The sequence below is a fragment of the Bos indicus genome, chromosome 23, assembly GCF_029378745.1.
Source record: "Bos indicus isolate NIAB-ARS_2022 breed Sahiwal x Tharparkar chromosome 23, NIAB-ARS_B.indTharparkar_mat_pri_1.0, whole genome shotgun sequence".
Taxonomy (NCBI): Eukaryota; Metazoa; Chordata; class Mammalia; order Artiodactyla; family Bovidae; genus Bos; species Bos indicus.
Window position 1 is genome coordinate 33,230,264 of NC_091782.1, and position 24,988 is coordinate 33,255,251.

A 24,988-nucleotide genomic window follows, 5' to 3' on the forward strand; every position below is an offset into this window, starting at 1 on the left:
TCATACGCTATTGGGGCATGTGGGGAGTCATCAGACTTGACATCTGAACCAAATTTTCAGTGGGGATGATCCACCTGCCTATGTGGGGGTGACCATAGCACCTCCACCCCAGACAGTCTTTGCATGAACTAAAGCTCAGGTTTCAACACATAAAGGTGTTAGGAATCAAATTATTTCCCTGAAGAAATTCTGGTTCAACTACAAAAACACCCTGCAAAATTAAAATCATTGTATAGGTGGGACTTCTCTGGCTGTCCAGTGTTTAAAGATGGCACTTTCAATGCAGGGGTGTGGGTTCTATCCCTGGTTGGTCTGCATTCCACTCAGTGTGGCAAAAAAAAAAAAAAAAGAAAGAAAAATCACATCTACTTGCTGCATTGAAACAAGATATAATGTTAAATCACATATAATTACTTTGCTCTCTGTGTGGCCTATCAGTGCTGGAGAGTGTTTATAGTTCAAGGTTTAAGAGATATAGCAAGACATTTTTAAAAATTAATTACCAAAAAAAAATTTAATTACCTTTTTCTTCTATAAACCACAATTATTAAAATTTAGTGGTGGTATATCTGTCCAGCTAATGGTAGAGAGTGGTTCCTAGGGAAAATTTATGACAAGACCAAAGTCAGAGCAGTTTCTCTTTCTCTGGATTTGTCCTTGGGGATGGTTTTGTGGGAGGGGGAGATGATATGAATGACCTCACAATGTGATGGAGCCTGTATTCTAGACCCTGTCTTGGACACACCTTTGTCTCAGATGGGCTCAGATGGGTGCCTGGGCCATGGATGAACTCACCCTTGAATAGGGATGAGGGCATTCATCTCCATATTGGACTAGTGAGAAAGCATAAAGGCTCAAGATCCAGGTCCAAGAGAATGTATCCTTACTGAGGCCCCTGGGCAATGTAGTTCTGAGCAGATTACTTTGGGGCCAAGAGAAATCTGGAGCCACAGTTATGGCACTGCCCAAGAAGACCAGGAAACAAGGAGTGCGTCTATTGATGAAGGAAGGTATTTTCAGGTGCCACTTCTTATTTGGTCCCTTTTCACTCCACCTCTAGGCAGTGTCCCATGCAGAAACTAATGGCCATACTTAGTTTAACTGAAGAAAATTTAAACAGAGGAAACCAGCAAAGGAGAGTGGAACACTAGCATCTAACAATTGCAGGACAACTACCACCTGGAGCCTGAAAGAGCAAGAGCAAAAGAAAAATGTAATCATTTTCCATGGCTGCTGTAACAAATTGGTGCCTTAAAACAACAAATCTATTTTCAAAGACTTGTAGTCCAGAAGTCTGAAATGTTTCACTGGGCCAAAATTGAGTTGTTGGCTGATCCACACTCCTGGAATCTCTAAGGGGAGAATTAACTGGGTGGGTAAAGCAGCATGTGAATTTAAGTAGAATCTTTTTAAATCAGTTCAGTTCAGTCACTCACCCAGTCGTATCTGACTCTCTGAGACGCCATGGACTGCAGCACGCCAGGCTTCCCTGTCCATCACCAACTGATGGAGGCCGCTCAAACTCATGTCAATCGAGTTGAAATGCCATCCAACCATCTCATCCTCTGTCATCCCCTTCTCCTCCTGCCTTCAATCTTTCCCAGCGTCACAGTCTTTTCCAATGAGTCAATTCTTCGCATCAGGTGGCCAAAGTATTGGAGCTTCAGCTTCAGCTTCAGCCCTTCCAATGAATATTTCGGACTGATTTCCTTTAGGACTGACTGATTTGATCTTTTTGCAGGCCAAGGGATTCTCAAGAGTCTTCTCCAACACCACAGTTTAAAAGCATCAATTCTTCAGTGCTCAGCTTTCTTTATGGTTCAATTCTCACATCCATACATGACTACTGGAAAAACCACAGCTTTGACTATGTTTTTAAATAAGAGAGAACTATTAGACTTGTTTGGATCAATGCTGTCCAGCCATCTTATCGTCTGACACCCTCTTCTCCTTCTGCCCTCAATCTTTCTCAGCATCAGGGATTTTTCCAATGAGTTATCTGTTTGCAATGTTCATGCAATGAACATGAACTTGGGCAAATTCTGGGAGATGGTGAAGGACAGGGAGACCTGGTGTGCTGCAGCCCATGGGGTTGCAAAGCGTTGGACACAACTGGGCGACTGAACAACAGCAGTTAGACTTGTTTACATTGGTAATGAGTCACTAGAAAAGGAGAGTCTGAAAAGTGAAAGGAATGTGAGAGTAAAGTCCTCAAGGAGGCAGAAAGAAATGGTATCTCTGACAATGTTGGGATAGATAGTGGGTGTGGAACGTGTGAAGGACAGAAGCTTGTGGGTGGGGAGCAGATGGCAGGCACCTTTAAAAGGCAGAGGAGGAGGAGGACTTTTGGAACAAGAATTAAAAAGGGAAGGATAAGATCCACTAGTGGGAGAGGAGAAGCACACACAGCAGCTGCTGCATTACCCACACGCGTGGGGATTCCTGCCTGCCAAGACCCCAAGGTTCCAGATAAAAGGCAGAATGTTCGCTGGATGATTCACCCACGTGGATATTGATTCAACAAATATTTACTGAGCAACTACTCTGTCAGGCACATTGGTGCCACTTAGCATTAAATGGGAGAAGGCAATGGCACCCCACTCTAGTACTCTTACCTGGAAAATCCCATGGATGGAGGAGCCTGGAAGGCTGCAGTCCATGGGGTCGCTGAGGCTCGGACACAACTGAGCAGCTTCACTTTCACTTCCTCATTGAAGAAGGAAATGGCAACCCACTCCAGTGTTCTTGCCTGGAGAATCCCAGGGACCGGGGAGCCTGGTGGGCTGCTGTCTATGGGGTCACACAGAGTCGGACACGACTAAAGCAACTTAGCAGCAGCAGCATGAAATGAGACATGAAATAGAGCAGAAGTATAAAAGCCAGATAGATGCCACAGTCATATACATAGGAGAGATCAGGAGAAGACTGAAATGTGGGAGAGCATGAAGGTAAAACATGTGTTCTCTAAGGAGCTGAGATTTACTTTAGTTTCAGAGGTACAGTGAAAAAAAATCTAGTAAGAAGATGGGTCCCAGGAAAAGGAATCAGTCAGCATTACAGATATAACAGTGGAGCTGAAAATTCATTTGAGCAGAGGTCAAAGGATGACTTGAACATGAGGTTGGAAGGTATTAGCTGGACACATTGTTCCAAAAAGAATGCTAGTATACATTTTTAAAAATTATTACAGAAAATTTCAAATAAACACAAAACAGAAACGTGAACTCTGGTGTATTCTTCACCCAGACTAAACAATAATCAATATTTGCCAATCTTGTTTAGCAATCCCTCTCTGACTTTTTATTTAAAAATTTTTTTTTTTCCTGGAATATTTTAAAGTAAGACCCAGACATCATTTGTCTTGTTGTATGTATCTTTTGTATGTATCTTGTTGTATGTGTGGTTTGGGGGTAAAGATCTGGCCTGCCAATGCAGGAGACACAGGTTCGATCCCTGGATGGGGAAGATCCCCTGGAGGAGGAAATAGCAACCCACTCCAGTATTCTGGCATAGGAAATCGCATGGACAGAGGGCTACAGTCCATGGGGTTGCAAAGAGTCAGACACGACTTAGTGACTAAACACCATCACCACTGAACCCATGTATCTTTTAACCAATACAGTCTTTTTCTTCCTTTTAAACATAACCATGTCATTATCACAAGTAATAAAATTAACAATAAGTTTATAAAGTTGTTTTGACAGCAGATTGAAGCCATTTGCTAGGGTTTCCAAATAAAAACACTGGTATTTAGGAAGCTGGAAAAGAAATGCTTGATACAGGGACAGGATTAGTTCTTTGACGGTACCATTAAAAATTATATTGGAAAATACTAACATGGGGAAAGTTCAAGATAAATGTATATAGTAAATCTTTTGTTATATACAACTAAAGCTTTTTTTATGTATACACAAAATCCATCTCCATATCTAGCATATGTAGATATATAGATATCAGAAGAAGAAGAAAAGGCTGAAAGAACATTTACTACGTTCAGGGATGATCCAAGTAATGTGATCAGTGTTTATTTTTTGGTTTTTATTTATGCTTTTCAGAGTGTGTTTGTGCATGTTAGGATGGGGGATGGGGTGGGCGGCAGGGAGAACGTGGCCTGTTTAATGAAGCTGAATGAATAGATAAGAAAGTGACTCATCTTCAATCTCAGTTCACGTATCAGGAAAGTAGATTTAACACAGGAGACGCCTAACACACCAGTTAAATGAACAAAATCTAACGGAAAAGGGTGAAAACTTCACTCTGCTTTATCAATTTTCTGGAAAAAGAAGTGACAGAGATTCAGGCTAGGATACTTTCCCAAAACGAGGCTCATTGGTATCGTCACAGCTCGTTGCATTGCATCGCCTACCACAACAGCCTTTAGAATCTTCAGCAGGAGAGACACGAAAGAGGGTTTTTCAATGAGGGTGGGAATTGGCCCTAAGACTTCTGGGAAATAGAGTCTTAGCGCTCTGTCGACTGCGAGTCTCTGAGCTTTCTGGGAATTGTAGTTCTCAGATGTAGGACAAGTTCTTTGGCCGATCTAGCTTCAGAGCGCCCCCCAGGAAGCTGGAAGATGGCTTGGGGCGGTTGAGACGGTCGCTGGCCCCCATCCAGTGGCTTCTAGGAGTAGCCATCTCAGCTTTGTTAGGGGAAATCTGGACACACAAAGGTCACCATGAAAGTCCAGGAACACAGCGAAAGCGCGGAGCTCAGAGGCCTTTATCCCCGCGGTGGTCTTCGCACTCAAGCGCCTCCTTCTGGTCGAATGACGTCAAGGAAGGCAGCTTGCCTCCGCGAGAGCCTTTCTCCCCATCCACGTACGGCGTTTCCAGAAATGGCCCACGCTGAGAGTCTGGATAGGGGCTCCGTGCAAGGACAGAGATTATTCTGAAGACATGCTTCAGTGTGAGCCGAGTCACGGTGATTCTGGCTGTACTGGAAGACCCTCCGTTTTTCCTTAGAATAAGACTCCCCACTCCACATTACTCCTTTGACCCGACTTCCCCACCAGAAATTCCAAAAGTTTTGGATTCCACATTGACTTTAGAGTTGCAAATTAATCATATCAGGTTTTCAACTCTTTAATATTTTGTATGCATGGCTAACTGCTGAGTTAGTCTCTAACTAATTTAGTTAGTTCCTCTGCTTCATGCCCTACATAGTTTACATGAAAGTTAACAGCAATTAAGGAATTACTGGTCCCTCTTCTTCCTGCTGCGCGGGCGCAGGAGGGCCTAGAGGAGCTATCCCACGTTGAAGGTCAGGAAGGGCGGCGGTGAGGAGATACCCCTCGTCCAAGGTAAGGAGCAATGGCTACGTTTAGCTGGAGCAGCCGTGAACAGATACCCCACGCCCAAGGTAAGAGAAACCCAAGAAGACGGTAGGTGTTGCAAGAGGGCATCAGAGGGCAAACACACTGAAACCATACTCACAGAAAACTAGTCAATCTAGTCACACTAGGACCACAGCCTTGTCTAACTCAATGAAACTAAGCCATGCCCGTGGGGCAACCCAAGATGGGCGGGTCATGGTGGAGAGATCTGACAGAATGTGGTCCACTGGAGAAGGGAATGGCAAACCACTTCAGTATTCTTGCCTTGAGAACCCCATGAACAGTATGAAAAGGCAAAATGATAGGATACTGAAAGAGGAACTCCCCAGGTCAGTAGGTGCCCAATATGCTACTGGAGATCAGTGGAGAAATAATTCCAGAAAGAATGAAGGATGGAGCCAAAGCAAAAAGAATACCCAGCTGTGGATGTGACGGTGATAGAAACAAGGTCTGATGCTGTAAAGAGCAATATTGCATAGGAACCTGGAATGTCAGGTCCATGAGTCAAGGCAAACTGGAAGTGGTCAAACAGGAGATGGCAAGAGTAAATGTCGACATTCTAGGAATCAGCGAACTAAAATGGACTGGAATGGGTGAATTTAACTCAGATGACCATTATATCTACTACTGTGGGCAGGAATCCCTCAGAAGAAATGGAGTGGCCATCATGGTCAACAGAAGAGTCTGAAATGCAGTACTTGGATGCAATCTCCAAAATGACAGAATGATCTCTGTTCGTTTCCAAGGCAAACCATTCAATATCACAGTAATCCAAGTCTATGCCCCAACCAGTAATGCTGAAGAAGCTGAAGTTGAATGGTTCTATGAAGACCTACAAGACCTTTTAGAACTAACACCCAAAAAAGATGTCCTTTTCATTATAGGGGACAGGAATGCAAAAGTAGGAAGTCAAGAAACACCTGGGGTAACAGGCAAATTTGGCCTTGGAATACGGAATGAAGCAGGGCAAAGACTAATAGAGTTTTGCCAAGAAAATGCACTGGTCATAGCAAACACCCTCTTCCAACAACAAAAGAGAAGACTCTATACATGGACATCACCAGATGGTCAACACCAAAAGCAGATTGATTATATTCTTTGCAGCCAAAGATGGAGAAGCTCTATACAGTCAGCAAAAACAAGACCAGGAGCTGACTGTGGCTCAGACCACGAACTCCTTATTGCCAAATTCAGACTGAAATTGAAGAAAGTAGGGAAAAACACTAGACCATTCAGGTATGACCTAAATCAAATCCCTTATGATTATACAGTGGAAGTGAGAAATAGATTTAAGGGCCTAGATCTGATAGATAAAGTGCCTGATGAACTATGGAATGAGGTTCGTGACATTGTACAGGAGACAGGGATCAAGACCATCCCCATGGAAAAGAAATGCAAAAAAGCAAAATGGCTGTCTGGGGAGGCCTTACAAATAGCTGTGAAAAGAAGAGAAGCGAAAAGCAAAGGAGAAAAGGAAAGATATAAACATCTGAATGCAGAACTCCAAAGAATAGCAAGAAGAGATAAGAAAGCCTTCTTCAGCGATCAATGCAAAGAAATAGAGGAAAACAACAGAATGGGAAAGACTAGAGATCTCTTCAAGAAAATCAGAGATACCAAAGGAACATTTCATGCAAAGATGGGCTGGATAAAGGACAGAAATGGTATGGACCTAACAGAAGCAGAAGATATTAAGAAGAGATGGCAAGAATACACAGAAGAACTGTACAAAAAAGATCTTCATGACCCAGATAATCATGATGGTGTGATCACTCACCTAGAGCCTGACATCCTGGAATGTGAAGTCAAGTGGGCCTTAGAAAGCATCACTATGAACAAAGCTAGTGGAGGTGATTGAATTCCAGTTGAGCTATTCCAAATCCTGAAAGATGATGCTGTGAAAGTGCTGCACTCAATATGCCAGCAAATTTGGAAAACTCAGCAGTGGCCACAGGACTGGAAAAGGTCAGTTTTCATTCCAATCCCAAAGAAAGGCAATGCCAAAGAATACTCAAACTACCTCACAATTGTACTCATCTCACACGCTAGTAAAGTAATGCTCAAAATTCTCCAAGCCAGGCTCCAGCAGTATGTGAACCGAGAACTTCCTGATGTTCAAGCTGGTTTTAGAAAAGGCAGAGGAACCAGAGATCAAATTGCCAACATCCGCTGGATCATAGAAAAAGCAAGAGAGTTCCAGAAAAACATCTATTTCTGCTTTATTGACTATGCTAAAGCCTTTGACTGTGTGGATCACAATAAACTGTGGAAAATTCTTCAAGAGATGGGAATACCAGACCACCTGACCTGCCTTTTGAGAAACCTGTATGCAGGTCAGGAAGCAACAGTTAGAACTGGACATGGAACAACAGACTGGTTCCAAATAGGAAAAGGAGTACGTCAAGGCTGTATATTGTCACCCTGCTTATTTAACTTCTATGCAGAGTACATCATGAGAAACGCTGGACTGGAAGAAACACAAGCTGGAATCAAGATTGCCGGGAGAAATATCAAGAACCTCAGATATGCAGATGACACCACCCTTATGGCAGAAAGTGAAGAGGAACTCAAAAGCCTCTTGATGAAAGTGAAAGTGGAGAGTGAAAAAGTTGGCCTAAAACTCCACATTCAGAAAACAAAGATCATGGCATCTGGTCCCATCACTTCATGGGAAATAGATGGGGAAACAGTGGAAAGTGTCAGACTTTATTTTTCTGGGCTCCAAAATCACTACAGATGGTGACTGCAGCCATGAAATTAAAAGACGCTTACTCCTTGGAAGGAAAGTTATGACCAACCTAGATAGCATATTCAAAAGCAGAGACATTACTTTGCCAACAAAGGTCTGTCTAGTCAAGGCTATGGTTTTTCCTGTGGTCATGTATGGATGTGAGAGTTGGACTGTGAAGATGGCTGAGCGCCGAAGAATTGATGCTTTTGAACTGTGGTGTTGGAGAAGACTCTTGAGAGTCCCTTGGACTGCAAGGAGACCCAGCCAGTCCATTCTGAAGGATATCAGCCCTGGGATTTCTTTGGAAGGAATGATGCTAAAGCTGAAACTCCAGCACTTTGGCCACCTCATTGGAAGAGTTGACTCATTGGAAAAGACTCTGATGCTGGGAGGGATTGGGGGCAAGAGGAGAAGGGGACGACAGAGGATGAGATGTCTGGATGGCATCACTGACTCGATGGACGTGAATCTGAGTGAACTCCGGGAGTTGGTGATGGACAGGGAGGCCTGGCATGCTGCAATTCATGGGGTTGCATAGTGTCGGACATGACTGAGCGACTGATCTGATATTCTTCCTGCCCATATCTAGTCACCAATTTCATAGGATTGTTCCTTTAAATCCACTTGTTTAGTCGCTAAAGTTGTATCTGAGTTTTTGCAAGCCCATGGACCATAGCCTGCCAGGTTCCTTCTGTCCATGGGATTCCCCAAGCAAGAATACTGGAGTGGATCGGCATTTCCTTCTCCAGGTTGGTCTTCCCAGCCCAGGAATGGAACCTGTGTCTCCTGCATTGCAGGTGGAATCTTTACCCTTGAGCCACCTGGAAAGCCCAAGAGGTCCAGTAGTGGGGTCAAACCCTGATCTTTGGGTAAGCTGTTTAACATTTGTAAATTTCAGTTTCTTCACCCCATAATATGTTAAGTAAAATGACTCAAATGTGTGAAAAGAGCTGTTCTGGCACTCAGTAATTACTTGATTATGCAGTATAATCTGTCCTCTGCTGCTTCTAACCCAACTCCACCCCAAGAAGAATCTTCATATTTGCCTTTATGAGACTTCCACTAAGAACTCAGTATTTATTCACTGGGAAATACACTGTTTGCCAGGTGTTGTGAAGAACACATAATTTAATTTTTGTTATCAAAAGTGCACTGTATAATTACATGAAGGCCAATGGAGAAATAAATCTTAAATCTATCAGGCTTTCCTTGAAGAATGGACATTTTCTCCCCATCCAAATACAGTGTAAGCAAATGAGCACCTCATTTCACCTGAATGGTCACTTTGCATCTCTACCTGAATAACCATATTGCATACCACAATTTGTCATGATCTTGATCTTCTAGGCAACTTCTCCTTTCTCTAATGCTGATTTGTATTGTTTTCAGTTTTCTGTTGTATCATATCTTGTAAGCTGCCTTGAGTCATTTTTGATACACAGTAGAGTTAAAATAAAGTAGGTGACTATTATCCAGGACGGCAGTCAGAAGAAATATCTTCTTATTTTTTATTGTGATCCTAGTTTTCCATTTCTGTGGAGTTACAGGTCCTTCAGGATTGAAATGAAAGACTACAGGCAGATATTAAGAAATAGAATGATAACTATTAGCATTTATTGAGCATTTATTATGTCAGGCACTGTTTTCATCACTTTATATGAATAAACCCACCTACTCCTTAAAACAGTGTCATGAAGTGGAAAGCTAAAAGGCCAACATCCTAGGAGCTCTGAAGGGGAGCCAGTCCCAAGGCTCAATGTACATAATTAAAGATTAAACAAAAATGACCCAAAGATTCATGAGGTTATCTCACCATTCAAAAGATTAAAGCAAATGGACCATTAAATTAAACCCTCTCAATTTAAGTTAAAACTAGAATTCATTTGGGTAGATGGGGCTTCAAGAGATTTAAGACAATTTCTAACTTCAAAAAATTTCATGGATTAAAAGCACTTGACAGAACCAGAGAACAGAATAAGAAACTATGTAATACAGCAGAATGATGCAAACCATCACTGTAAAAGACTTCTAAGAAGGTGGGCAATTGAAAATATCACAGTGAAGGCAGAATGTGAGCAGGGCTTTTATAAAAGATTTCTGGAGATGTTAATACAAGGAAGAAAGCAGGACATGTAAAACAATGCCATGGAATAATCTGAAAGGAAGACAAGTGTGAAGAGAAAGGCTGTGGCAGAGACAAAGGGTAGGGCCACCCAGCTGTACTGGGGAGTAATGAAAATAAATAAATAGATCCAACTGTGGAAGGTCTTCAAGTTAAAGCAGTTTGAACTTTTTCCTGGGGATAATGGGAAACTAGATTCTTTCTGAGCTAAGTGATAGTTTAGTAAAACAGCTAGATAAAGACACAGAGATAAGAGCAGCAACAGTGTGTTCACTCTGGTAACCTAGGTCCAAACTACCAAGGAGTTGGCAGCAGCAGCAGTAGGAACACAGAGAAAAAAGTCAACTATTAGGCCATTTCAAATAAACCCTAGCAGGCTGATTACCCATGATAGAGAGGAATCGGTAAGCAATAATTATGGGGCATTTAGTGACCACTCAGCACTGTGGGATGTTTTGTAGGGATCTAAAACAAGATTTTTGTCTTTAAGAAGCTTACAATCTAATTGAATAACCATAAGTACTATAAGCCAATAAAATGAAATTATTCTGGCTCAACTCTTGCCCCAAAGTCACAGAGCTAATCACTGTTAATCAGAGAAGTGCTGGGAGGCAGAAAAATTTGTGGATCAGCACAGAATCATGGATCCCAGAGGCTCAAATTTTAAGGCATAAGAGTAGCCCAAAGTGCCAATTCTGCAAATGTGAAGTAGGAAAAGGACTGAGAGGTAGGCGCTGCATTTGTCCTCGATAGATCAGCTTTACAAGATTGGTAAGAGTCAGAACCAGAGGGTATACATTTATGAAGTGTGTAAACAAAAAATGTTTTTAATATAGGGCAGCATTTTTTTTTAAAGATAATGTAGGAACTAAATATAAGATTTTTAGGACATTTTTGGTCAGGATAAGATAAAATAATACTAGGATTAATTAGGCACATTAGTAGAACTATGGGTTATACTTTGAGGAAAATATGGTGTAGCCAAAAAGGTAAGGGAGGAAGGAATAGAAAAACTGTCCTTTAAGTCCAGAGACTGAATTTGGCTTATTATTGTCATCCCCAAACTAATGGGTAGATTTTTGTTCTGAAGCCAGCTTCTCTTCTGCTACTAGAGTCAGCAAGCTTGAAAACATCCACACACAGGATTTCCTCTTTTAAGTAAAGGGGCTGATGTGGTTGGGAAAGAAAAGGGTTCACTGGTTGTTCAGGGACCAAAGCTCCATGGAAGAGATAAGGTGAAGGACTGAAAGGTGTAAGGTAGTAAGGTATATTCTAAGACTGGAGCCCTCCAAAATATTAGACTGAATATCTAAGGTTTTTAAAGTTCATCCCCGCCTTGTTGAAATGAATCTGATCACTTAGTTTCCATAAAGGAAGGAAGGCTAGCTTGAAACTGGCTTATAGCTAGTGGAAAAGGAAAATTCAAACAAGTATATATTTCTCTTCAGCTATAGGAGGTTATGCTATGTGCTCTTATGCCAAGATTAGTGAAAGCTCAGATATTACTCTTTAGTGTGAAGTTGCTGATGTCTAATAAGAGTTGAACTCTGACTGAAGGCTTTCTCACAGCTATTACACTTGAAAGGCTTCTCTCTGGTATGAGTTCTCTGGTGAATAATAAGGGAGGAGCTCCGACTAAAGCCCTTGCCACACACTCTACACTCATGGGGCTTTTCTCCAGTGTGGATTCTCTGATGTTCAGCAAGGGATGAGCTTCGACTGAATACTTTTCCACAGTCATTGCATTCATAGGGGTTCTCTCCAGAGTGTGTTCTCTGATGTTCAATAAGAGATGAGATCCAACTGTAAGCTTTTCCACATTCACTGCATTCATAGGGATTCTCTCCAGTGTGTATTCGTTGATGCTGAATTATAGTTGAACGGTCACTGAAGGCTTTCCCGCATTCATTACACTTGTAAGGTTTTTCTTGAGTATGAGTTCGCTGATGTTGACTAAGGTTAGTGCTTCGGCTAAAGGCTTTTCCACATTCACTACATTCATATGGTTTTTCTCCAGTATGGATCCTCTGATGTAGACTAAGGTGTGTACTCCGGCTAAAAGCTTTTCCACATTCAGGGCATTCATAAGGTTTCTCTCCAGTGTGAGTTCTTTGATGTTCAATAAGGTGTGTGCTTCGGCTAAAAGTTTTCCCACATTCATTGCATTCAAAAGGCTTTTCTCCACCATGAATTCTCCTGTGGACAATGAGGTCTGATTCATAATTAAAGGCTTTACCACATTCATTGCATTTACAAGGCTTCCTTTGCAGAAAGAGTTTTTGGTGTTTAATTAAATCTGAATTATCTTTGGAGTTTTTCCTAGATTTGGGGGACCTAGCTCCCTTTGGAATTCTCTGCCGTGTATTAAAATTTGAGCTTAGATTAAATTTACTGTATTCAGGGCCTTTCTCCTTAGTGAAAATCTCCTTGAGAGACACTGACACTTTTCTGATTGCTGTTTTCTCAAAAGAAGATTTCTTCTGTACAGGACATTTTGTCTGCCTTGATAATTGGCCCTCACTTTTACAGGCTTTTTCATCCATAGGATGCTGGGCAGTATTCCCTTGAAGACTTTCCATTGCTGACCCTGAAAACTCTAGTTCTTCCAAAACAGCCTGATTGGTGGTGATGCTTCAGTTCAGTTCAAATCTTCCCTATCTGAAAGACATTTAAAGTGCAAATGTCACCTGTCTCTAGTGTGGAGAACAAGGAAAATAAACCACCAGAAATAAAAGACAACTAATTCATGCACACTAGCAACTTTATATGGGGAGAAAATTTAAATGGACAATGAAAGAAAAGTGAATGAAGCCAGAAGAGATAACAGAGTTCTCACAGTGGATGCAAAGAGACATCAAGAAATACAAGTAGTGGACTGGGTAATATGTTCAGCCCCCCAAAATGAAAATGAGCAGACATACAATTGATGAGTAGAGAATAAGGGATTAGAAAGTAAAATGAACTATTAGCTATTTAGCCAGTTACTTATGGTAAATGAGAGAAAGGAAAGGGATGAGAAGAGTAAAGACTCTCAAATGTAGAAAGATAACCACCCTCCTAAAAGCAAAAAGTGAGAAGACTCTGTCAAGGTTGGATGCAACCATTTTATTGGCAATGAGAGAGAACAGAATTTCAGAAATGCTAATGATTATACCACTATCCCCACTGAACCCACCAACCCTTCTTCCAACTAGTTTAGGTACTCTTCTAAACAAGTCTACGACCCCAAATTTCAGAGGTTTAACAACACTTCCCAGGGATCTCATCTTAACAGATCTTAGAGTTCATTGAGGCCAACTTGCTCATTGGACAGGAAACACTGAGTACCTTAAGTCACCCAGCAAATTATAAGAGCTCATGTCTCCTAAATTTCAAATTGGTGGTCTTTTCATAATACTACTCACCTAAACAGATATTTTTGGTCAGTCCCCTCTTCAGTTCCCTGAAGATCCAGTATGTATAGTTGTTCTTCCTCCAACTGGGTGATCATGTCCAGTTCACATGCTGGGATTCTGCTGATGAGAAGTGATTTAACACAAGGCTATTGGTGCTGGAAACACAGGGCTATTGAGAGCTCAACATTAATGCTTTGATCTATAGAAAAGATAGTGTGAAATTTCACAAGGCTGTGGCAAGAAGCACTGGAGAAAATGTGTATCTGAAAATTCTGGGTTAAAATTGGTTCCAAAAGAAAGGCTATACACATACCCATCAGAATCACTTATGGAACTTGTTACTCTAGATACTGGGCATTACATCAGACCTAGAGAGTATGTAGTAAGTTCACATAACTTGACAAGTTGTATTGTCCAACATGAACCTTAGAAGAAACACTCTAGGTTGCCTGAAAAATGTGCTCACTGGGACCAGCCTTCCTACAAACATTCTTCTCAGACCTAGAGGATCTAAAACAAACTCAGTCTCCCATAAGACAGGTGGTTTCTTTCTCCTGCTGGAAGGTCCAATTTCCAAGTATTAGGTAACTGCATTCCCAGATGACACCTTTAAAAAGCTGGTACCCCACATTCAGACTGTACCAAACAGTCTGTTTATCTTCCTACTCCCAAGGTTGTTCTTACATTTTCCTTATAAGAAGGAAGAACAGCAAGGCCTTCACTGAGAATACTGACCTACACTGAATATCTAACAGAGCATCCTGGCTCTAGCAGTAAAATGGGGAAGATATGGGAATCTGTGCCTATTCTTCTGAAAGCCCTTCTCCGAACTCTTGAGTTCCCCCCATTGAAGCTTTTTCCTTAACCCGTTCTCTTGTAAATTTATCCAGAGCCCTTGGGTATGACAGTAGGCAATAAACCGTATAATAGTTGCCCTAATGGTTCTGCTCACAGCACTATTTGAGATCCACTAGGTTAGGAGCATATCTGGTTTCATAAGTCTTGCCTTTCTCAGAGACTGGGAACCTTCCAGATGTCAAGGTGAACCTTGGAAGATGTTCATCAAGAAGCCATCCATGGAGAACCTCAAGAGCAAATGATGATGATGCTGTCTGTGTCCAGCTTTGCCAAGAACGTTCCTTTCAGCTGGAAACAGGGAATGCAAGACCCTACCACTGAGTTGATTGATAAGTCAGAATTTCTAATTTATTTAGAACCTTGGAATAAAATCCAGTTGCATACTTTATAGTGCTAATATTTCTTAGTAGCAATTTGCCTAACTGCTTAGGTTGGCTGGCCTACATTCTTGCAGCCCAGATCCTTAAGCTACTCTGCCATTAGTCTGTTGGCAGTTTTGAGAATTTGTGAGGGTTTTTGTTTGTTTTGGTTGAAACATTGATTTCATGGTGTTATTAGAATCAGAATGATCTCTGTTCATTTCCAAGGCAAACCATTCAATATCACAGTAATCCAAGTCTATGCCCCAACCAGTAATGCTGAAGAAGCTGAAGTTGAATGGTTCTATGAAGACCTACAAGATCTTTTAGGACTAACACCCCAAAAGATGTCCTTTTCATTATAGGGGACAGGAATGCAAAAGTAGGAAGTCAAGAAACACCTGGGGTAACAGGAAAATTTGGCCTTGGAATATGGAATGAAGCAGGGCAAAGACTAATAGAGTTTTGCCAAGAAAATGCACTGGTCATAGCAAACAACTTCTTCCAACAACACAAGAGAAGACTCTACACATAGACATCACCAGATGGTCAACACCGAAAGCAGATTGATTATATTCTTTGCAGCCAAAGATGGAGAAGCTCTATACAGTCAGCAAAAATAAGACTGGGAGCTGACTGTGGCTCAGATCATGAACTCCTTATTGGCAAATTCAGACTGAAATTGAAGAAAGTAGGGAAGAACACTAGACCATTCAGGTATAACCTAAATCAAATCCCTTATGATTATACAGTGGAAGTGAGAAATAGATTTAAGGGACTAGATCTGATAGATAGAGTGCCTGATGAACTATGGATGGAGGTTCGTGACTTTGTACAGGAGATAGGAATCAAGACCATCCCCAAGAAAAACAAATGCAAAAAAGCAAAACAGCTGTCTGGGGAGGCCTTACAAATAGCTGTGAAAAGGAGGGAAGTGAGAAGCAAAGGAGAAAAGGAAAGATATACCCATTTGAATGCAGAGTTCCAAAGAATAGCAAGGAGAGATAAGAAAGCTTTCCTCAGTGGCCAATGCAAAGAAATAGAGGAAAACAACAGAATGGGAAAGACTAGAGATCTCTTCAAGAAAATTAGAGATACCAAGGGAACATTTCATGCAAAGATGGGCTCGATAAAGGACAGAAATGGTATGGACCTAACAGAAGCAGAAGATATTAAGAGGTGGCAAGAATATACAGAAGAACTGTACAAAAAAGATCTTCATGACCCAGGTAATCACAATGGTGTGATCACTCACCTAGAGCCAGACATCCTGGAATGAGAAGTCAAGTGGGCCTTAGGTAGCATCACTACTAACAAAGCTAGTGCAGGGATGGAATTCCAGTTGAGCTATTCCAAATCCTGAAAGATGATGCTGTGAAAGTGCGGCACTCAATATGCGAGCAAATTTGGAAAACAGCAGTAGCCACAGGACTGGAAAAGGTCAGTTTTCATTCTAATACCAAAGAAAGGCAATGCCAAATAATGCTCAAACTACCTCACAATTGTACTCATCTCACACACTAGTAAAGTAATGCTCAAAATTCTCCAAGCCAGGCTTCAGCAATACATGAACCATGAACTTCCTGATGTTCAAGCTGGTTTTAGAAAAGGCAGAGGAACCAGAGATCAAATTGCCAACATTTGCTGTTCATGGAAAAAGGAAGAGAGTTCCAGAAAAACATCTATTTCTGCTTTATTGACTATGCCAAAGCCTTTGACTGTGTGGATCACAATAAACTGTGGAAAATTCTGAAAGAGATGGGAATACCAGACTACTTGACCTGCCTCTTGAGAAACCTGTATGCAGGTCAGGAAGCAACAGTTAGAACTGGACATGGAACAACAAACTGGTTCCAAACAGGAAAAGGAGTATGTCAAGGCTGTATATTGTCACCCTGCTTATTTAACTTATATGCAGAGTACATCATGAGAAATGCTGGACTGGAAGAAGCACAAGCTAGAATCAAGATTGCCGGGAGAAATATCAATAACCTCAGATATGCAGATGACACCACCCTTATGGCAGAAAGTGAAGAGGAACTCAAAAGCCTCTTGATGAAAGTGAAAGAGGAGAGTGGAAAAGTTGGCTTAAAGCTCAACATTCAGAAAACGAAGATCATGGCATCTGGTCCCATCACTTCATGGCAAATAGATGGGGAAACAATGGAAACAGTGAGAAACTATTTTTTGGGGCTCCAAAATCACTGCAGATTGTGACTGCAGCCATGAAATTAAAAGACACTTACTCCTTGGAAGGAAAGTTATGACCAACCTAGATAGCATATTCAAAAGCAGAGACATTACTTTGCCAACAAAGGTCCGTCTAGTCAAGGCTATGAGTTCTCCAGTGGTCATGTATGGATGTGAAAGTTGGACTGTGAAGAAAGCTGAGGGCCGAAGAATTGATGCTTTTGAAGTGTGGTGTTGGAGAAGACTCTTGAGAGTCCCTTGGACTGCAAGGAGATCCAACCAGTCCATTCTGAAGGAGATCAGCCCTGGGATTTCTTTGGAAGGAATGATGCTAAAGCTGAAACTCCAGTACTTTGGCCACCTCAGGCGAAGAGTTGACTCATTGGAAAAGACTCTGATGATGCTGGGAGGGATTGGGGGCAGGAGGAGAAGGGGACGACAGAGGATGAGATGGCTGGATGGCATCACTGACTTGATGGACGAGAGTCTGAGTGAACTCCAGGAGTTGGTGATGGACAGGGAGGCCTGGCGTGCTGCGATTCATGGGGTTGCAAAGAGTCGGACACGACTGAGCTACTGAAGTGAACTGAACTGAATGATGATGGCTATTTCTGCAAAAACAAAGAATGTTCTTTATCCTGCTAGACTTAAAAAAAATTTGTTAATGGTTACGTGAGGCTGGAATGCACCACTACTTTTCATGTAAATACAAAGTATTTTGTAGAAATTTGCTGTGTCGTGCAAAATCAAGGAAATACTTCTTTCTCTTTGAATGATACTAGGAATTGTTCACCATTTGAGGAATATCAAAACACTTATGGTATTAGATTCCTAACTACAATATTCAAATATCAGCCTGCATTCATAGCTGTTGCATTCACAGTGATTCTATGTATAAGTACAACAGTCTGTTTTATCCAATCATTTACATGCTGAAATACATATTATTCTAAATTACTTTCCTTTTTTCTCCTTTTATTACAATTAAGGTAATATAGTGATATTATATCTGTAGGTAGTTAATATTACCTATGAATTTTATTTCGAGATAGTACAAGGGACGGTAGGTCATATAGGTAGAGAATTACTTCTCCAGTGCAATGGAACTAAAGTATTAACAGTTACACAATTGATAAATAGTGAATCTCTCAGGTGGTAAAATGCAAAGCCTCTAAATCCTCTAAAGCAAAGTCCTCATCCCCAACAGAAGTCCTTGAAGATCTGAGAACATTCACACTCCATATAGGTGACATAGGTACAATGGGAATTTTGTATATAGTGGGATATTATTATATTTTTACATGTTACAGTCCACCTTGGAGAAGGATTATTTTTGATAAAATGTTCAGGGTTTTGGAGACAAAGGGAAACCAGGAAGATCTGAAATTTGAAGACAGTTATAAACTGACTCACTGGAACTCTTAAAACATAGAATATCTAAAAATAGGCAGAATGTCCTGAACAGAGAAAGAACTAGAACAGAGTTCAAAGGAGAGAGCCAATTTTGAGGGTTTACTCTCATGCTTATTAATACTTGATGACTGGTAAAATATGCCAGTTTGATATAAGATTATCTCTAATTTAACTAATGTGTATATAGTGTGCAGTACAAGAGCCTCCCTGCCCCTCCCCCAATAGTTGTTTTGGCATTGCAAATAAGCTCCTGACATGTGTAACTGTTATTATATATTGTTTGTGTATGTGACACCTACGACAGACACATAGAAACCGCACTGAAGAAAATTTCTACATTAAAAAAAAAAATTGAATAGCTCTTCTCCTGGTGCTTTGCTTTCTGGTACCAGACTGACTATTTCCCGGAGCCTTTGCCAATGCACCAGAGTTAGCCTCAGCAGCCTCCATTCAACTCTAGTAGAACAGAGATGGTCAAGTCTCCAGGCCTATCACAAGATGCTCTTCAAACAACAGTCTCCATAAAGATTGGCTCAAAGTCACAACAGATTCACAGAATTTGATATACAGAATTTGTCAGTACCTCTAACAAATAACACCTGCTGTGTTCAAGCATCAACCCTCATCATCAGAATCACTGAAAAATACTACTGCTCTCAAGTTCGGTAATTTCAAGTAAGGTACTTAGTCTCTATGTGCCTCGATTTTCTTATCTGTAAATGAGGATAATATAGTACATCTCATGGGGTTAAAGCGAGGATTAAATGAGTTAATTCTGCTAAAAACTCTTAGTGCCTAGCACCCGCTAAACATCTGGGAAACACCCCCAACACAGAAGCCCTTGCTCGCCCAGCTAGAACGGAGCAGAACGCAACTCTGATCATTTCCATCTCCCAGAGGCTCACCCGAAGAGCATCACCCACTGTCACTGCAGCCGAAGGACTAGGCTGTGCCCACCCGGGAGGCGAGATACCGTGCCGAGTCCCAACAGCGGAGGCACCTCTCGGCCGGATCTGCGGACAGGCCACCCCCAGGCCACTCGCTGGTATTCCCCGCGAGACCTGTTTCGGCACGACCACTTCAGAATCTCCAGGCCCACCCGTCCAGGACCCAGGACCCTGCGTGCCCCACTCACCGGCCGTCTCTGGCCGAGCGCCGGGACACACCCTGGCCCGGACCCTGGCTTGGACGGAACCTGAGTGCGCAGAGCTAGAGGAAGCCGGAAGGATTAATGAGAAACCCTTGAGTCGAACTCTGGGTTTCACCGTTTCCCGAGGTCACTGACACTCTTCCACTCAGACTCGTGTGCTGCTCAGTACGGAGAGCCAGTCATTGTCTGATTAACCGCCCAGCCCTAGTTCTCCTGGAGCAGATGACCTGTTAGAGGACAGAGACGCTAAGAAGAATAGGAAGCAGACCAACGGCCGTGGCTCCGCGCCTGCGCCGCAAGGTCCTGAACCGCCAAACTATGCTCAGACGTTCTTGGAGATTATTGCAGAGCACCTTCCCTGGTGTGACACTGAGATTGAGAACTTGACACTAAAGGCCCGGAAAGCGGGTCTTCGAAAGATCCTGAAGGTCTTAATACAAAGTATAACCTGGTTCATATTTTTAAACAACATACCTGCAGAACTGATTAAAATACAGATTCACATGCTTCCCTACTCGTTGGCTTGAGGAAAATCTGAGACACATTGCATGTTCAGCAGTCATCCCAGATAATTCTAATACAGGTGATGCTCGGCCCATCTCTGTGAGTAACAGGCCCCGCCCCACTCCCCCCCACCGACCCCCCCCCCACCCGCCGCCTCCAACACACACACATTCTAGATGCTTAAATGCAATTAAACGCAGGACAGGTACCCACAATTACACCAAGAGATGTAAAGGTTAAAAAAATTAGGAAGCCACTCTGGTCATGAATATTTTTTTACCTGTGTTTTATCCTAAGAGTTTTATAGTTTTGCTCATAAAGTTAGATCTTTGGAGCATGTTAAATTATTTTTTATATTTTAGATTTAAGGGACTAGATCTGATAGAGTGCCTGATGAACTATGGATGGAGGCTCGTGACATTGTACAGGAGACAGGAATCAAGACCATCCCCAAGAAAAACAAGTGCAAAAAAGCAAAATGGCTGTCTGAGGAGGCCTTACAAATAGCTGTGAAAAGAAGGGAAGCAAGAAGCAAAGGAGAAAAGGAAAGATATACTCATTTGAATGCAGAGTTCCAAAGAATAGCAAGGACAGATAAGAAAGCTTTCCTCAGTGGCCAATGCAAAGAAATAGAGGAAAACAACAGAATGGGAAAGACTAGAGATCTCTTCAAGAAAATTAGAGATACCAAGGGAACATTTCATGCAAAGATGGGCTCAATAAAGGACAGAAATGGTAGGGACCTAACAGAAGCAGCAGATATTAAGAAGAGATGGCAAGAATACACAGAAGAACTGTACAAAAAAGATCTTCACAACCCAGATAATCACGATGGTGTGATCACTCACCTAGAGCCAGACATCCTGGAATGTGAAATCAAGTGGGCCTTACAAAGCATCACTACGAACAAAGCTAGTGCAGGTGATGGAATTCCAGTTGAGCTATTTCAAATCTGAAAGATGTTGCTGTGAAAGTGCGGCACTCAATATGCCAGCACATTTGGAAAACTCAGCAGTGGCCACAAGACTGGAAAAGGTCAGCTTTCATTCCAATCCCAAAGAAAGGCAATGCCAAATAATGCTCAAACTACCACACAACTGCATTCATCTCACACACTAGTAAAGTAATGCTCAAAATTCTCCAAGCCAGGCTTCAGCAGTACGTGAACCGTGAACTTCCTGATGTTCAAGCTGGTTTTAGAAAAGGCAGAGGAACCAGAGATCAAATTGCCAACATCCTCTGGGTCATGGAAAAAGGAAGAGAGTTCCAGAAAAACATCTATTTCTGCTTTATTGACTATGCCAAAGCCTTTGACTGTGTGGATCACAATAAACTGTGGAAAGTTCTTCAAGAGATGGGAATACCAGACCACCTGACCTGCCTTTTGAGAAACCTGTATGCAGGTCAGGAAGCAACAGTTAGAACTAGACATGGAACAACAGACTGGTTCCAAATAGGAAAAGGAGTATGTCAAGGCTGTATATTGTCACCCTGCTTATTTAACTTATATGCAGAGTACATCATGAGAAATGCTGGGCTGGATGATGCACAAGCTGGAATCAAGATAGCTGGGTGAAATATCAACAACTTTAGATATGCAGATGACACCACCCTTATGGCAGAAAGTGAAGAACTGAAGAGCCTCTTGATGAAAGTGAAAGAGGAGAGTAAAAAAGTTGGCTTAAACCTCAACATTCAGAAAACTAAGATCATGGCATCTGGTCCAGTAGATGGGGAAACAGTAGAAACAGTGGCTGACTTTATTTTTCTGGGCTCCAAAATCACTGCAGATGGTAATTGCTGCCATGAAATTAAAAGACACTTACTCCTTGGAAGGAAAGTTATGACCAACCTAGAAAGCATATTCAAATGCAGAGACATCACTTTGCCAACAAAGGTCCGTCTAGTCAAAGCTATGGTTTTTCCAGTGGTCATCTATGGATGTGAGAGTTGGACTGAGAAGGAAGCTGAGTGCCGAAGAATTGATGCTTTTGAACTGTGGTGTTGGAGAAGACTCTTGAGAGTCCCTTGGACTGCAAGGAGATCCAACTGGTCCATCCTAAAGGAGATCAGCCCTGGGATTTCTTTGAAAGGAATGATGCTAAAGCTGAAACTCCAGTACTTTGGCCACCTTATGCAAAGAGTTGACTCATTGGAAAAGACTCTGATGCTGGGAGGGATTGGGGGCAGGAAGAGATGGGTATGACAGGGGATGAGATGGCTGGATGGCATTACCGACTCGATGTACATGAGTTTGAGTGAACTCTGGGAGTTGGTGATGGACAGGGAGGCCTGGCATGCTGCGATTCATGCGGTTGCAAAGAGTCAGACATGACTGAGTGACTGAACTGAACTTTCTATTTCTGTAGAAAAACATTGTTGGTATTTTGACAGGGACTATATTGAACTTGCTTTGAGTAGTGTTGCCAACTTAACAATCCGTTCAGTTCTGTCACTCAGTCATGTCCGACTCTGCGACCCCATGGACTGCAGCACACCAGGCTTCCCTGTCCATCACCAACTCCCGGAGTTTACCCAAACTCATGTCCATTGAGTCTGTGACACCATCCAACCATCTCATCCTCTGTCATCCCCTTCTCCTCTTTCCTTTGATCTTTCCCAGCATCAGGGTCTTTTCCAATGAGTCAGTTCTTCGAATCAGGTGGCCAGAGCATTGGTGTTTCAGCTTCAGCATCAATCCTTCCAATGAATATTCAGGACTGATCTCCTTTAGAAGGTACTGGTTGGATCCCCTTGCAGTCCAAGGGATTCTCAAGAGTCTTCTCCAGCACCACAGTTCAAAAGCATCAATTCTTCAGCGCTCAGCTTTCTTTATAGTCCAACTCTAACATCCATTCATGACCACTGGAAAAATCATAGCCTTGACTAGACGGACCTTTGTTGGCAAAGTAATGTCTCTGCTTTTTAATATTGTCTTCTAATCCATGAACATGGTATGTCTTTTCATTAACTTAGATCTTTCATTTCTTTCAGCAATGTTTTGTAGTATTTGATGTATAAATCTTTTGCTTCCTTGGCTAAATTGATGGTTAGGTATTTTATTATTTTTGATGCTATTGCAAATCAAATTCTTTAATGAATAAAGTAATCAGACAGAAGATTAGTTTTTTAAAAATGGAGAATTTGAGCAACAATATGAACCAATTAGACCTAACAAAATATGTATAGAACATTTCATTCAACAAGAGCAGAATATACGTTTATCTGAAGTTAACATGCAACATTCTCCAGGATAGACCATATGTTAGACCACAGTAAAAATGTTAATAATTTTTAAAAGATTAATATCATACACAGTATCTTTTCTGATCAAAATATAATAAAACTAAAATCAAAAGCAGAAGGAAAGCTGGAAAATTCACAACTATATGGAAAGTAAATAGAATGAGGAAAAGTGGAAGCAGTGGCAAACTTTATATTCATGGGCTGCAAAATCACTGTGAATGGTGGCTATAGCCATGAAATTGCTCCTTGGAAGGAAAGCTATGGCAAACCTAGACAGCATATTAACAAGCAGAAACATCACTCTGCCAACAAAAGTCTGTATAGTCAAAACTATGGTTTTTCCAGTAGTCATGTATGTATGTTACAGTTGGATCATAAAGAAGGCTGACTGCTGAAGAATTGGTGCTTTTGAATTATGGTGGTGGAGAAGACTCTTGTGAGCCCTGTGGACAGCAAGGAGATCAAGCCAGTCAATCCTAAAGGAAATCAACCCTAAATATTCATTGGAAGAACTGATGCTGAAGCTGAAGCTCCAATGCTTTGGCCACCTGATGCAAAGAGCAGACTCATTGGAATAGACCCTGAGGCTGGGAAAGATTGAAGGCAAAATAAGAAAGAGACAGTAGAGGATGAGCCAGTTGGATGGCATCACCGACTCAATGGACATGAATTTGGATAAATTCTGGGAAACACTGGGTGACGGAGAAGCCTGGCATGCTGCAGTCCAGGGGGTTGCAAAGAGTTGGACACGACTCAGCAACTGAACAATAAGAACAAAAATGGAAATTAATATATTCTTAAACAAGCAATGGATCATTAAAGAAATCACAAAGGAAATTAGAAAATAACTTTAGAAGAATGAAAACAAAACACAAAACTTACGGAGTGATGTACTGTTTTTTCAGATCCCCTAGGGGTTGAGAACCCGTTTCAGCCCTTTGGAGTTAAAACTGTGGCTGACTTCTGTGCTGGCTCCTCAGAAATCAAAAGCAGTGATCAGCAATCAAAACATAAAATCTCAAGTTTCAGAAAGCAAGATCTTTATTGCCCACCACTGCACCAGCAACCTGCACCAGGCACAAGGCCGATAGTTCCCACTCGCTGCCTGCCATATTGCTAGGAGATGCGGGATGGTAGCTGCTACATGAAACTGACAGTCATCAAAATTTAACAATCTTTTCATCAGTTTCTCCTCTGGACTTTGCAAGTGTTTGACTAGACTCCAGAATTCCAAAAGAGTTGTTTCACAGGGTCATGAGAGCTCAGTGGTTGTTTCTATGGATGGATGATTCCTGGGTATTCCTATTCATCCCTGTTTCATGACATAGCTATCATTTCCTTTTACAAAGGATGGAAGGAAGATTGAATGACACAGAAACAAAATTAGAATGAAACCTTATGTTCTTTAAGGGGGGAAAAGCCTCTTGTACAGCAGAGAGAATTAAAAAAAAAAAAAGTATCCTCTCTGAGTGTTAAACTTGCCTTTGTGAGGGTACGAAGGTTATGTTCCTAAGAAACATAAATGGAACCTGAGACTCTTCAGTCTTATACAGGCATTATTCTCTGCCGAGAAGTTGAAGGTGTGGGAGGATAAACAAGACCTGATCCATGACAGAAAAACAGGTGGATGCAAAGCACCAAACTTGACCTTTGATTCCTCAGTTCAGTTCAGTCGCTCAGTCGTGTCC

The 24,988-nt window shown here is 41.7% G+C and overlaps 1 protein-coding gene across 3 annotated transcripts; it reads right to left on the reverse strand.

The window, feature by feature from the left end:
• Positions 1-9,171: 9,171 nt before the first annotated feature.
• On the reverse strand, positions 9,172-20,007 carry ZNF391 (zinc finger protein 391). Of its 3 annotated transcripts, none has more exons than XM_019985279.2 (3): positions 19,536-20,007; positions 13,590-13,697; positions 9,172-12,843 (listed from the first exon to the last, which is right to left on the reverse strand). In XM_019985279.2, exon 3 carries the CDS (start codon positions 12,762-12,764, stop codon positions 11,688-11,690), a length of 1,077 nt encoding a protein of 358 aa, XP_019840838.2. In that variant the 5' UTR covers positions 12,765-12,843; positions 13,590-13,697; positions 19,536-20,007; the 3' UTR covers positions 9,172-11,687. The 3 variants fall into 3 exon arrangements, with proteins under 3 accessions (XP_019840838.2, XP_019840837.2, XP_070633638.1); XM_019985278.2 differs by having other exon boundaries at positions 13,590-13,700; XM_070777537.1 differs by lacking the exon at positions 19,536-20,007 and adding an exon at positions 19,306-19,528 and having other exon boundaries at positions 13,590-13,700.
• Between the last annotated feature and the right edge of the window lie 4,981 nt (positions 20,008-24,988).

Bases quoted from the DNA above. Each gene is read 5' to 3' on its own strand.
- ZNF391 (XM_019985279.2), bottom strand. From the start codon at position 12,764: ATGGAAAGTCTTCAAGGGAATACTGCCCAGCATCCTATGGATGAAAAA.